The sequence below is a fragment of the Podarcis tiliguerta genome (genome assembly GCF_965153285.1).
Source record: "Podarcis tiliguerta genome assembly, chromosome: 7".
In the NCBI taxonomy this organism is placed as follows: Eukaryota; Metazoa; Chordata; class Lepidosauria; order Squamata; family Lacertidae; genus Podarcis; species Podarcis tiliguerta.
In genome coordinates, this window is record NC_139540.1 from 20,501,643 (window position 1) to 20,514,684 (window position 13,042).

The 13,042-nt window shown below is 42.9% G+C and overlaps 1 protein-coding gene across 2 annotated transcripts in view; it reads left to right on the plus strand.

Annotated features, from left to right (window-relative positions):
* The first annotated feature begins 1,374 nt into the window (after window positions 1–1,374).
* LOC310682109 (nardilysin-like) overlaps window positions 1,375–13,042 on the plus strand; it is a 40,116-nt gene continuing 28,448 nt past the window's right edge. Inside the window, exons 1-7 of one of the 2 annotated variants that reach the window (XM_083450482.1) lie at window positions 1,375–1,750; window positions 2,837–3,191; window positions 4,825–4,906; window positions 7,504–7,657; window positions 8,134–8,207; window positions 9,900–9,995; window positions 11,299–11,421. In XM_083450482.1, coding sequence (XP_083306608.1) covers window positions 1,554–1,750; window positions 2,837–3,191; window positions 4,825–4,906; window positions 7,504–7,657; window positions 8,134–8,207; window positions 9,900–9,995; window positions 11,299–11,421 — 1,081 coding nt within the window. In that variant the 5' untranslated portion in view covers window positions 1,375–1,553. The remainder of the gene's footprint in view (window positions 1,751–2,836; window positions 3,192–4,824; window positions 4,907–7,503; window positions 7,658–8,133; window positions 8,208–9,899; window positions 9,996–11,298; window positions 11,422–13,042) is intronic. The other variant, XR_014513743.1, reaches the window with a different exon arrangement.

The window sequence follows — 13,042 nt, forward strand, 5'->3', positions numbered from 1 at the left end:
ACCACACTGACTGTGCCGGAGTGTAACTGCGAAGGGGAAACACCACCTTTACAATGGATGACACTGATTATCTGGATCCGCCTCAGTCTGACTTCAGGGCTGGGTTGAGGATAGAATCAGGTTTGATCACTCTGGTGAATGACCTTTATTGAGAGAGAGAAGGAGTGCAACCCCGTTACTCTTACCATGTATAATCGTATAAATTTGTAATATGTCCTCCAGTTCATTGTCGTCTTCTTCTTCTTCTTCTTCTTCTTCTTTCTAATAACCTAACCAACACCAAGCATGGATGGCTAGAGAGATATACAGTACATGTTGAAACCTCTGACATTTGTGTAGCTGCACTGAAGCCTACTGTACAGAGATAAGAACCACATTTGTTGCTCTGCTCATCCCTGGCCATCAGCCCCCTGAAGGCAGACCACAAGGAAACGTGACCCTTATGCTGAAGAATGGTTCCTCACTACTGTGTTAGGCAAAGGCTACAAAAGAATGGACCTTTTCTGTACAGTGTCCAAATGGTGGAACTATCTCCACAGCCATAGTTTTCTGGTGCCTTCATTGTTATCTTTCTTTTTAGAAAAACGTATTTATTAGAACATATGACATGCAACAATTACACAAAATGGAAATAAAACAATGTCTCCCAATATACTAACAAAGTTACATCAGAGTGTATACCAAAACTATCACTGTTTTAACAGACTACAAAAGTTTATATGTAGGCGAGAGGAAGGAACAAATAATAATAATTTTTTGCCATGCATGGCAAACTACGGGTACACGACAATTTTTATGCAGTCTTGGGGTGACTTTATTGATTACACAAATAATGAGGCATATGGTAGAACAGAATAATCTTTTAGATACCCTATGGCACATGTCCTGTTCACTCAAGCTTTTAATGATATTTATGATTTTTTTTCAGACAAATTTTTAGATGCCAACCTTTTGTAGTAATTTCTACTGCTTGCTGCTACCTTTTTGTAGTAATTTTGTAGTAATTACTACCTTACTACCTTTTTGTATTAATTTATACTGCTTGCTGCTACTTGTGTATTAATTTTCCTGTCTGGTTTTATGTGATTTTCATTGTTGTTACCCACCCTTAGATTATTTCCGATGAAAGGCAAGATATAAGTTTTTAAAGTAAAATTTAGAAAAACCCAAATCTCTCTTAAAGTAACTTGAGGGCTTTTTATAAGTAAAAAACAAACAAATCTGGATACAAAGGTTTCAAACAAACCAACCAATTTTTTAAAAAAGGCGATTGAATGAATGAATTTGGTGTGTTTAGTTTTCTCCATTTCTTGTCTTATTTCCCTCACTACCCCTCATGGAATCATGGCTTGTTCCTTTATCGATGTCATAAACAGATGCTATCTCTCAAGAATCTAAGCATCCAATGGGGTCTGGGATGGATTGTATTGTCCTGGCAAGGAGGCTGGTTTCGGTATGGAAGAACAGAAGTTACTGCAAGACAGTAACTAGGCGGGAAATTCAAGTGCAGGGTGGCTGGCAAGCACCTCGCAAATCACCTCAGAGCCACAGCAATGTCTAGAGGGACAAAGCCCAATGTGACTGAGAACTGCCCAGTCTTACGCCCACCACAGCAGGGGGGACGGCAGGGGTGTCGAAGGACCCAGGCACGACAGGAAGACTCTGACGAGGAAGGGCACAAGCGCCGGGCCAAGAAAAACGCAGGGGACCCCGATATTGTGAAGTCCCCCAGCGACCACAAAGAATACAGGTGAATAAAGGGTCTGGAGAAAAGAGCAATCCCCCTCAAGAGGCCAACAGCACTGTAAATGTCCCAGTGTGTCCCAAGTACGTAAATAACCTAAAAGTACAGACTTGGTCACATAGTAAGTTTAAAAATTAAGAAGCAATTAAGCAATATCAAGGCATTCCCACCAGCATACCTGGCTAGTAGTGGCAATTTATTTCTTTAATGCAATGGTGGGAACTTGACTCCCAGGAAATCTGCATGAATTCCTATTATTGGGAAGTGAGTAGGCTGTGACAATAGGCGAAGGTTGCCTGCTGCGATCTTGTGGAGAATTGTTTCCCATGTTCTTTTTGAGATGCTTCACTGCTTGGAGCTTGTAAGGAGATGTTGACAAACTGGAGGACATAATAGAGATTTATACAATTATAGATCATGCAAAGGGAATATTTTCCGACTCTTTCACGGCACTAGAATTCAGGGTAAATAGATGCAAAACAGACAAAAAACGGAAGACATTTGAATGACATTTAATCACCTAGTGCAATTTGTTGCCGCAAGATCTGATTATGGGCTCTGGATTAGATATAGTATTTAAAAGGAGGGTAGATAAATTTATGGAGGACAGATCAGTTTTACTTAGGATATTAGGTAACTGGAACATCAAGGTTCAGAGATAGGCAAGCAACTAATACCACTTGATCGGGTGGGGCAACAAATGAGAGGGGAGTGACTGTTGTTCTCATGCTCTGCTGGGGACTTCCTGTGATTGTCTGTTGACTTCTGTTGGAAGCAGGAGATGGTGCTGGTTGGACACTTGGGCTGTGCTCACACTGACCCATCCATAGTGCAAAAAAAAATGTAGTTTTTCTCAATCCAGAATCGTTCATACTCATCCTCAACAGGCTGCTTTCCACAAAGGGTGGGTTTAGTTACTGGATAGGTATTTGATCTCCTCTCCTTGACCAGATTATCCTTGCATTTTTCTCCCTGCACATCCCCAGGTTAATAGAGAAGGGAGCAGTGACTGCCATCTTGGTAAATGCATGCCCACATTGGGCAAAAAGAGAAATAGAAACGATAAAAATGCTCATGGAATTACTTTTGCAGGTACATAAAATTAAGCAATGGCCTGAATGCTCTGCTGATTTCTGACTTATATATGGATGACTGCAATTCTTCTGAGGCATCAGAAGAGGAAGACATGTCCTCTGATACGGATGATGGGAAAGACAGCAGCTTTGAGGACGAGAAGTATGGGAATATGGAAGAATTTGGAGAAGTACCTGGAGGAAGAGAGGCCACTATTGAAGGTTATGGTGGAGTTCTAACTGGTCTTGGTAAAAAAGCTAAACAAAAAGAGCGTCGTGAAAGCAGAATCAAAGACGAGAACGATGACTATGAAATTTATGAACAGCTGGTCAAGAAAGAAGAGGAAAATAAGATGGACAGCACAGAAAAGCAGGTATGTTAGCAAGCAGCGCAACTGCATGTTGACCAGGCAACCTTTTCCCCAAGGTAAATATTTGACACACAACAAAAAGGGAAACCTGTAAGGTATGTTCAACAGGGAGGAGCAACAAATCAGTGAGTATACCTGTACAATACACATCTCTATGCAAGCCTCTTTTAGCCACATTTTAAATTTTTGTAGGTGTATACCTATATATTATTTGAATTGGCTCATACGACAGTGGTTTTTAACCTTTATTAATATATATTTTCCATTTTTAACCTGCCCTTCAAAATGAAATCTTTCCAAAGGCGGTTTACAAAATGGATAAAAGCAATAGTGATGAACAAGGAAAAGGAATATCACAGCAAGTTTCATGGAGGAAAGGGCTATCAAAGTCATGGCTATGCTCCACCTTCATGGTCAGATGCAGTAATGATTCTGAATACCAGTTTCTGGAAACCACAGGAGGAATAAGGTTTTGAGTCCTCTATGAAAGGGGGAGAATGAGCTATACTTCTGACTGGACTGGATGGAGGGGCACTGCACAGAAAATTTTTCATAGAACTAATACTTACTTACACAATATGGAAAATACAGGTGACTACAAAGAGAATTTTGCTGTCAACAACAACATATTATATTACTTATACACCACCCATCTGACTGGTTGCCCCAGCCACTCTGAGCGGCTTCCAACATAATAAAAACACAGCAAAATATCAAGCATTATCCCAATACAGGGCTGCCTTCAGAAGTCTTCGGAAAGTTCATAGAATCATAGAATCATAGAGTTGGAAGAGACTACAAGGGCCATCGAGCCCAACCCCCTGTCAAGCAGGAAACACCATCAGAACACTCCTGACATATGGTTGTCAAGCCTCTGCTTAAAGACCTCCAAAGAAGGAGACTCCACCACATTCCTTGGCAGCAAATTCCACTGTCGAACAGCTCTTACTGTCAGGAAGTTCTTCCTAATGTTTAGGTGGAATCTTCTTTCTTGTAGTTTGGATCCATTGCTCCTTGTCTGCTTCTCTGGAGCAGCAGAAAACAACCTTTCTCCCTCCTCTATGTGACATCCTTTTATATATTTGAACATGGCTATCATATCACCCCTTAACCTCCTCTTCTCCAGGCTAAACATGCCCAGCTCCCTTAGCCGTTCCTCATAAGGCATTGTTTCCAGGCCTTTGACCATTTTGGTTGCCCTTGTGTAGTAAGTTGTGTAGTTCTTTTATCTCCTTGACATCTGGTGGGAGGGCATTCCACGGGGCAGGCACCACTACTGAGAAGGCCTTCTGCCTGGTTCCCTGTAACTTCTCTTTTTGCAGAGAAGGAACCACCAGAAGGCCCTTGGAGCTGGAGACACACCTCACCATACACTGAAAGCACATTATTGCCCCTCCAACAAATCCTGGGAACTGTAGTTCTAGGCTAAGCTACAGCTCCCAGTATTCTTTGGGGGAAATAATTTGCATTCAATGTGCTTTAAACTTATGGTGTGAATGCAGCCTAAGTCTTGATCTGTTTTCTTTAAGATGGGGAAGCATTGTGATGGAACTGGAATTCTTTTATAATGGGGAAACATGCTGCTTTCTTTGTGATATAATGTCTATCCTCCCCCCCCCCTCTATATATATTACAGTCTGCAGCTGCCCTTGCTGTTGGTGTTGGCAGTTTCTGTGACCCTGATGATTTACCTGGACTAGCTCATTTTTTGGAGCACAGTACGTAGCTACTTCTATATGTCTTTCTACCAAAAAAAGAAAGCCACAGAAAAGATAGTCTATAATTTATTGGCCTGGGAGGCAGTTTTCTGGAATCAAAACACAATTATCAATATTTTCTTTTACTCACAGCTTGAAACTGATTTATAGTTTTATTTTAAAAGTTGATGAAATCATGGTTGAAAAGAATTAATAGATTAATAATAAATAAACTTAGCAGTTAATGGCCCGAAGAAAGAAATGTCTTCCCATCATCTCATACCTTCCTCAGCTTGGTGTCTCCAGATATTTTGGATTCCAGCTCCCACTAGCTCCAGCCAGTATGCCTAATGGTCAGGGATGGTGGGATGTAGTCCAAAACATCAGGCTTGAGGAAGGTTTTGTGAACATATCTGCATATTGAAATCATTGGGGTGGTTGGGGAAGCCTGCTTTATTTACCTGCTCTGTGATACCGTGTGATATGTGGTACCACATTTGAGGGGGACCTTCCAAAATCCCTCCTAGTGGACCATTCTAGTGGTTGCCTAGCAGTAACAGCTGAGTCTGGGAAGCCACCCACCTTTTAAATTTCCCATAATGCCTCAGAGCAACATCACATTAGACCAGGGGTCACCAACCTTTCTTGGCCCATTGGCTCATTTGCAAACCCACACACAGTTCACAACCAAGGACACACAGCAAACTATCCTGAAGTACAAAGCTTCTTCTGAGCCTCATTTCAGAGGTCTAGGAGGGGAGAAGACTTCTGTGTGTACTCTGTGGCACTGCAGGGGGAGGTTAAAACGGCAGGCACTTTCCCAGATTCTGTTGCTGCCACCAGATAAACTCATGGCTGAGGGAAAAGGCAGTCTGGAGGGCCCATACAAGTGCCAGCACCATTGAAACCAAAGCAATGCTCGTGGGTTCTGCTACAGCACCTGGATTTTAGGAGCTGCCCAAGGTCCCAAGTGCTGAGATTGGCCTTGGATTCAGAGCACAGTCTGCTCTTTAGTGACAGCATCGAGCCAGCAGTAAATTACACCGAGCAAGTTGGAGATGACTATTAGCAAAAACAGGATCTGCAAGGGAGTGCCAGGCCAAACGACCACTGCTGAAGAAATACAATCTGTGCCATTAATAATGATTGTGCAACCCGTACAGCATACAGGCGGCAATTATTCACACAATTAATAAATAGAATAAAAATAATCTGACACTGCAAGTTCACTTTATTTTATATAGCTTATAAGTTTTCGTGGTACTTTGTAAGTAGTTGTCTTATTCTCACAAATTTGATAAATGGTGAAAAATTGTTTTTGAACAAGAATATTAATTGTGTGAATAATTGTCACCTATGTGCTGTACGGGACGCGGGTGGCGCTGTGGGTTAAACCACAGAGCCTAGGACTTGCTGATCAGAAGGTCGGCGGTTCGAATCCCCGCGACGAGGTGAGCTCCCGTTGCTCGGTCCCTGCTCCTGCCAACCTAGCAGTTCGGAAGCACGTCAAAGTGCAAGTCGATAAATAGGTACCGCTCCGGCAGGAAGGTAAACGGCGTTTCCGTGCAATGCTCTGTTTCGCCAGAAGCGGCTTTGTCATGCTGGCCACATGACCCGGAAGCTGTACGCCGGCTCCCTCGGCCAGTAAAGTGAGATGAGCACCACAACCCCAGAGTCTGCCACGACTGGATCTAACGGTCAGGAGTCCCTTTACCTTTATGTGCTGTATGGGTTGCACAGACCTAATGAGCACAGCAACTCATCTCCGGCAGGTCTTGCCCCGTGAAGCAATTGCTGAGATGGAAACTCCCAGCTGCCCAAGTCCCTTCTCTCCAGGGTTTCCCCAAGAAATTGGAGACTACGGCAGCATGAAACTGTCTTCTCCTCCGCCCTATTCATGCCTCTCCTGGTTCTGGGAGATGTGGAGGAAAGGGAGCTTGTCGCAGCAGGAGGGGAAGACACCCTAACCTCTTCACCAGCCTGATTCACTTCTGCCTCTTGGCCTCCCTCCTTCCCTGCTTCAGCTTCTGACTGTGACTGTGACTCTCTCTGCCACAGACTCTCCCTGCTCACTAAGCCCTGTGACCTCTTCAGCTTCAGACACTTCCTCCCAGTCTTCTCCCTCTGACCACTCATCATTGTTCCACCACTACTTCCCAGGCTCTGAAATTTCTTCCCTTGGGGGTTCCCCAGCTGGTTCCTCCCACCATTCCTCTGTGTCCAGCCAGTCTGTGACAGTAGTGTAATGACCCCAGTGTTATAAAACCGTCGTCCCCCCCACCTTTGAGGTTTGCCACAATCAAGCCTTGCGCTCCTAATGCAGCAGTTCTCAACCTGTGGGTCCCCAGATGTTGTTGGACTACAACTCCCTTCATCCCTGAGCTCTGGCCTTGCTAGCTAGGGGTGATGGGAGTTGTAGTTCAACAACATCTGGGGACCCACAGGTTGAGAAAGGCTGTTCTAATGTATCATGAAAGCTTTTTGGCTTAAAGCAAGAGGATTCGGCAAGAGGTATGCATTGGGTTCATTGAAATGATCAACATCTGTGCATGCTCTGAGCATACAAGTATCCCAGGATTGGAAGGCATGCACCCAATTTTTTCGATGTTCTCTTTCAGTGGTGTTTATGGGTAGCCAGAAATACCCAGATGAGAATGGGTTCGATACATTCTTAAAGAAGCACGGAGGCTCAGACAATGCTTCGACAGACACAGAGCGAACAGTCTTCCATTTTGATATCCAGAAAAAATATTTTAGGGAAGCCCTCGACAGGTAACTTTGCAAGACAAAACCAAATAACAACCAGGAAGATGTACACTAGAGGAGTGGGAGTGAGAAGCAATGTGCAAAGTTATTAATGGTCATTATATGCAGTTCCCAATATCTGAACACAATGCATTCTCAGGAAACAGTTTGCGAGATGAGCATTCTCATAACAAGTAACAAATTCCACTTATGGGGAATTTTGACCCCCAAATGATGGGGGGGGGGAGCAGGGAAACTCCAGGAAACCCTCTGAAACCTTGCAAAAGGCAACCTTGGAAGGAAAAAAATGCTCTTATTTGTCCTATCTCTTCCTATCCCTGTTTGGATAGCAGGGCCTGTGTGTACCGGTAATTTTAAATGGTCTACTCTGAGTAAGTTACTTGAATGCAACCCAAAGGGACTGTATATGCACTTTTGAAAACAGAATGTTATAGTTCTGCTTTTCAGCACAGCAGAAACCCGATTTTCAATTTCTCTTGTAGATGGGCACAATTTTTCATCCACCCACTGATGATTAAGGATGCAATTGACCGAGAAGTTGAAGCTGTAGATAGTGGTAAAACAAATGGGTTTGATCTAATTTTTTTATTGTTGATATTCTTGCAATTCTTAAGAGAAACGATCTCATCAGGTTTACGTAGCATTCCTATCGTGAAATTTGGATGACCCATGTTTTATGTAACCACTTTATAAAAGTAATATTTAGATACAATGGCCACAATCCAAATAATTAAGCCTCCTTAAGCCCTTTGAAATAATGGTCTTAAGAGTGTTTAACTTTATGTTGGATCGTGGTCAATAAATTTTGAGAGTGTAATTTTATCAGTTCCCAGAGCATACCGAACTAGGTAATTAACGGTAAGGCTGCAATTCTAAGCATATCTTCAGGAAATAAATCCCATTGAATTCAGTGGGACTTTAAATGCATTCAGGCTATAAGTTGTTATAAAATGTGGAGATATGTCACTTTCTGGTGTGAGTTCACAATGTGTGTTAATTGTGAGGATGACATGGGTGACGGGCTAAGAGGAAAAGAGTGACTACCTTTGTCTAATTCTAGTCTTTTATGTCTGAGGTTAAATACAAAGCTTCACAAAGCACAGCAGACAACGTGGGTTTCTTGCTGTGGGAAAAATCATTTCCCCACCCCACCCATGCTGGATTTTTCAACTGTGCTTCCAAACTTTGGATCTAATCTTCAGCTGTCTGATTTTGTGGATATGTTCTCTTTAATTTCCGAGTCCTCATTTGCAAAGCAGGACTATTAATGACCTACCTCTTTAGTCTGGTAGGATTTTAGACCTGTAATCCCATTTAAAATTGGCCTTGCACACTTTGTGAAATATGCAACAGGCTGCAGTACAATCAGAGCATAGGACAAGATCTGGTGCTAGACATTGCTGTGCCAGGCTCAGTTCCAGACCCCAGATTTTGTCCTGCATTCATATCATACTGCAGAGCATTGAATCTGGCTCCCTCTTTTTTGCTATTTTACACTGCACATCTATGCCTGCCTTCTTGTAGGGATGGAGGAGAAATTAGATCCTGTTTGCATTTAAAGGTGAATCTATCCAATTTGCAATTTTATGAAACAATATGAGAACTGAAACACAGCCAGCCTTTGAAATTTGCACTTCTCCCAATTTTGTGATGTGGTTCTCCCAACCAATCAATGTTTACAAGAATACATATATTGGGGGATGCACTATTAAAGGTAACTGCATACCAGTCTCTAGGGAACATGAGTAGGAAAACACTGTTGCGCTCGCATCCTGCTTGGGCATTTGGTTTGCCACTGCAGGAACAGAATGGTGAACTAGGTGGGCCTTTAGTCTGATCCAGCAAAGCTCTTCTTATGCATTAAAGGGCCACTGTGACCTCTTCCTTTCCTTGCCATCCTGCTCATCCCATGGCACCATGTTGACATGGACTTAAAGGAGGAGAAGGCAATTACCGCAGCTCCCACAGCTTCCATTTTCCTTGTGATGCTGGCTATTTCTGTTCATTTAATGGGCAGTGCCTCCCTTCCCTGGTGCCCTGGGAACTCCATGATGCAGCCCATCAGATGTACGCAGTAGAATGGTTTGTCTCTTTCCATCCCTCTCATTGTAGATGAGGTAGGTAGGTCACTTCATCCACTGCTGCTTTGTGTATGTGTGTTATTAGGCTGTCTCCTTGTCTAAATGATCTTATCACTGAAAAAGGTACTCTCCCTTCTGCTGCTTAATGTGTTCTTCAAAACAAACAGAATATCAAATAGCCAGGCCCTCTGATGCTAACAGAAGAGAATTGCTCCTTGGAAGCCTTGCAAAAGAAGGACATCCTATGAGAAAATTCTTTTGGGGTAAGTATAATGTTGCGAGGTTCAGTTTAAAGTGCGAGGTTTTAGTTTAAAAGCATTAGGGAATTCTTGAGCTGTTGTACTTGAACAAAAGCCCTTAATTCTGGTTCCTTCCAAAGATCTTTGGCTGGTGGTTGGTTGTTGTTGTTTTTCCTGCCTGGCTTCATTTCTGCTTAGTTTGGGATTTAACCCAGCATGGCCCTGAAATGCAAGCCCTGGCAAAGAAATTTAGCAGATTATTTTTGACCAGCTGATTGCATGAAGTTGGCCTGTCAGCCCAGCAGAATAGCAGGTCAGGCAGCCATTACTCCCAGCCCTGACTTCATAGTGCATATTAACTCAGTATACATGAGACAACAGAGTAATTGAGTAGTGGCGGCACATTGTTACGGTCTACAACCCGGCATTGAAGAACAAAAATACTGTTCCTATCATGCCAACATTGGACCTGGATGACAGACTAAATCCTTATCTCCCCTATCACCCATGGGCCAATGACATGAGGTGTCCCGTTTTTGCCCATGTAGATGATCAGCTGATGTCCAACCTTTACAAACCCCATTTGGTCCAGTTATGTCTAGCATCAGGTGTTGAGCAGGCAGACAAGACTTGGCCAAATGACCAGGTGGGCTAAATGGGGAGGCCTAAATGGTGAGCCTTATTAGGCTTTTGGGCCAGAGGTTCTCAACCCCTGAAATAGGGGAAGAGCCATAGTTCAGTAATGGAACAGATGCTATGCCAGTCATTGGCGTCTCCTCAGGAAGGTTGTAAAGGACTCCTATCTGAAATCCTTGAGAGTTTCTGCTCTTGGATTGCTAGATGATAATCTGACTTACTGTATTTACTTGAGTCCAACGTGCCATCGAATCTAATGCGCACCTCAAGTTTTATAACCTTGAAACCAAAAAAAGTATTTGATGGCGAATGTAAATATGCCATCGAATCTAATGTGCTCCTTAATTTTGGCAGCATAATTTGGCCCAAAAGGGTGAGCATTAGATTCAAGTGAATATGGTATTATAATAGAGCTGTTTAGGTTCTTGAGACATGACTTCTGGAAGTATCCATAATTTGCCATTATTTGGATGAGACTTGTTTATTAGGTGGAATTTCTAACTGAATGCAATGTAACTGTCAAGATTGATATTCATGACTTGGGCTAATCATGCTAAAATAAAAAATAGATACATGATTGGTCCTGGAGAAGCTTTTTAGGACTAGGATATCTGATTCACAAACACACAAATTTAAAACCCTCGCTATTTCAAAGTCAGAAAGCAAATCTCTTCCCGTTTAAAATTTGCAGGTAATGTGGAGACACTTAAACATTCGCCGAAAAGGAACAAAATTAATACCTATCAGAGGCTTAGGGATTTCAGGACGCGTCACTACTCAGCCCACTATATGAATCTAGTTGTCCAATCTAGAGGTATAAAAATCTCCCTGTGCTGAACTATAAGTTATATATATGTGAGTATGCATGTCTGTTATACGATGCTATGTTAAGTTGTTGGTTGGGGGGGTGCATGTATGTTTGGAAGAATTTTGTCATGGTTCACATGAGATCCCGTACCATGAACTGTTTTGCTGACAATGCAGCACCCAAGATAAGGTGCAGATAGCAGTTGGCGTACAAATTTATGACTACAGGATCACCCATGCCAGTACCTCCTATGGCACCCACGAAAAATATCTCAGTGAATGGGAGACTGTTTGCTCTTCCTGTTCAGTTCATATTCAGACTGATTCAGCTCCTCCTACAACAAATAGTAAAGGTAAAGGGGTAAAGGGACCCCTGACCATTAGGTCCAGTCATGGCCGACTCTGGTGTTACGGTGCTCATCTCGCTTTATTGGCCGAGGGAGCCGGCGTACAGTCATGTGGCCAGCATGACTAAGCCACTTCTGGTGAACCAGAGCAACGCACGGAAATGCCGTTTACCTTCTCGCCGGAGTGGTACCTATTTATCTACTTGCACTTTGAGGTGCTTTCGAACTGCTAGGTTGGCAGGAGCAGGGACCGAGCAACGGGAGCTCACCCTGTTGCAGGGATTCGAACTGCCGACCTTCTGATCGGCAATTCCTAGGCTCTGTAGTTTAACCCACAGCGCCACCTGCGTCCCTTTTCTACAGCAAATACTTGCTCTTAAATAAACCCACATTTCTTGAGATGCCTGGATTAGAAACCTACCCTCTCTTCTGTTCTGAAAGGGAAGAGAGATGCAAAGAGCTTTTCTCTGTGTGTGAACATGGCAGTGGGTGAACGCACTTTTCCCCCTTGATGGCGAGGTGCCCATCTACGCTATTTTGTCGTCCAGTCTATTTTTCTACATCTTTCAGTATGTCAGCCATTTTATGTAATTGAGACATGGTTCACCCCAGGCCTTCCTGTGTTTATGATGTAATTCACTTAACACCAAAATGATATTTAAGCAGCTTACAAAGACTTACAGATATGGTACATAGATAGATATGCATATAGAATGTACATACAGTGGCACCTCGGGTTAAGACCTTAATTCGTTCTGGAGGTCCGTTCTTAACCTGAAACTGTTCTTAACCTGAGGTACCACTTTAGCGAATGGGGCCTCCCCTTGCCACTGCACAATTTCTGTTCTCATCCTGAAGCAAAGTTCTTAACCCGAGGTACTACTTCTGGGTTAGCGGCGTCTGTAACCTGAAGTGTCTGTAACCCAATGTACCACTGTATTTCATTTTATAAGCATTTGCACAAAATAAAACAATAAAACTAAAACGCAACAGTACTATGCAATGCAATAAAGTTCTAGAAAGGTAAAAAGCATAGCATCACACTTTCAAAATATTGTAAGAGTCAGGGAAAGTCTGCTGGAACAGACAAATCTTCAATTGCTTGAAGTGTTCTCATGTTTAGTGTCTCCTGAACTGCAAGTTTAGTGTGGATGTTTTCAGTGGGTATCTTTCAGGCTTCTTAATCACACAGGGAGATTCCACGCACAGAAAGGGTTCCCTGCTATATCAATGTTTTTCATTTGGTGAGTAATGCCTGAATAAGAATAACTGAGAAGGTTG